Consider the following 1,062-nt stretch of genomic DNA (forward strand, 5'->3'; position numbering starts at 1 on the left):
TTCCTTTTTCCTTCTTTCCTTTATATACTCTTTTCTTTTCCTTTTCCTTCCTTCTAGTTTTCCATTCCTTTTCCCCCCAAACAAACACATATAAACATAAATATATATTTATATATAAATATTACTTACTTTTAACAAATATCTCCAAAATATTATTAACTTTGGCTAAAAAGCCTCTGAGCCAAAATCCCAAATACACAAAAATACATAAAGCACACTTTAAAATTACGAGTCTTATATTATTCGTATTCACCAAGAGTGCCACTTGCTCTGATAGGATTCTGAGCTTCTCTAATACTTCCTCGTTGGAAGGTTTTTGGCGCTTCTCTTGAGGAAAAAAGCTTTTGGGAGTTACGCCAAATCCTTTCCCCCTCACTCGACCGAAATACTCAGGGACATTAAACACTTTCCCAAGAATGTCCCTGCAAGTATCCTTGTTGCCCTCTTGAGTTTCAGAACTTTGTTCAATAATTTCCTAAAATACATGTAACATTAAAAAGATAAGTTCAATAGCATTTTTAAAATACAATATTAAAAAATTATTAAAGTAATAACATACTTACACAAAGTTGTACAACTTTTTTGACATTTTCATTATCAACCACTCCTTCTTTATTAACACGCGCTTCCTTCCACAATATATGACGACCCAAGGGTTGATCGGCTTGGGTGTCTTTTCTCTATTCGTTAAAATCATAAACAAAATAATAAAAATTAGTTACACACTATAGTTTATAATACAAATTACTTCATTATATAAAAGTGATGTTTAATTACTTACAATTTGTTGTTCAAGGCGTGCATATCCCATACGTGATTTCTTGTATGGGTGTTTTGGGTTGCTTGCCCGTTCGCGATTTGCCTTACTAATATTCTATATAAAAAAAAATAGCAATTGTGTAAAAAGTTAAAATACGCTACGAATATGAATAATAAAACACAAATGCTAATAAATTAATCACTTACGACAAACGTGTTGGTTGGTACGACCTCGTAATAATCAGAATGTATCAGTTCTTTAAGAAATTAGATCAATTTCATACACACAGCGGAATTTAAATT

At 31.4% G+C, this 1,062-nt stretch overlaps 1 protein-coding gene across 1 annotated transcript; it reads right to left on the minus strand.

Moving 5' to 3' along the window:
• Nucleotides 1–253: 253 nt before the first annotated feature.
• Nucleotides 254–967, minus strand: LOC140919147 (uncharacterized; the record flags this gene model as incomplete). The annotated part of the gene is made up of 3 exons (XM_073364709.1): nucleotides 782–967; nucleotides 564–680; nucleotides 254–475 (listed from the first exon to the last, which is right to left on the minus strand). Coding segments are annotated over exons 1-3 (369 nt in total), but the record flags the coding sequence as incomplete, so codon positions are not given.
• Nucleotides 968–1,062: the final 95 nt, after the last annotated feature.

Source organism: Cicer arietinum, unplaced genomic scaffold (assembly GCF_000331145.2).
Source record: "Cicer arietinum cultivar CDC Frontier isolate Library 1 unplaced genomic scaffold, Cicar.CDCFrontier_v2.0 Ca_scaffold_3561_v2.0, whole genome shotgun sequence".
NCBI lineage: Eukaryota > Viridiplantae > Streptophyta > Magnoliopsida > Fabales > Fabaceae > Cicer > Cicer arietinum.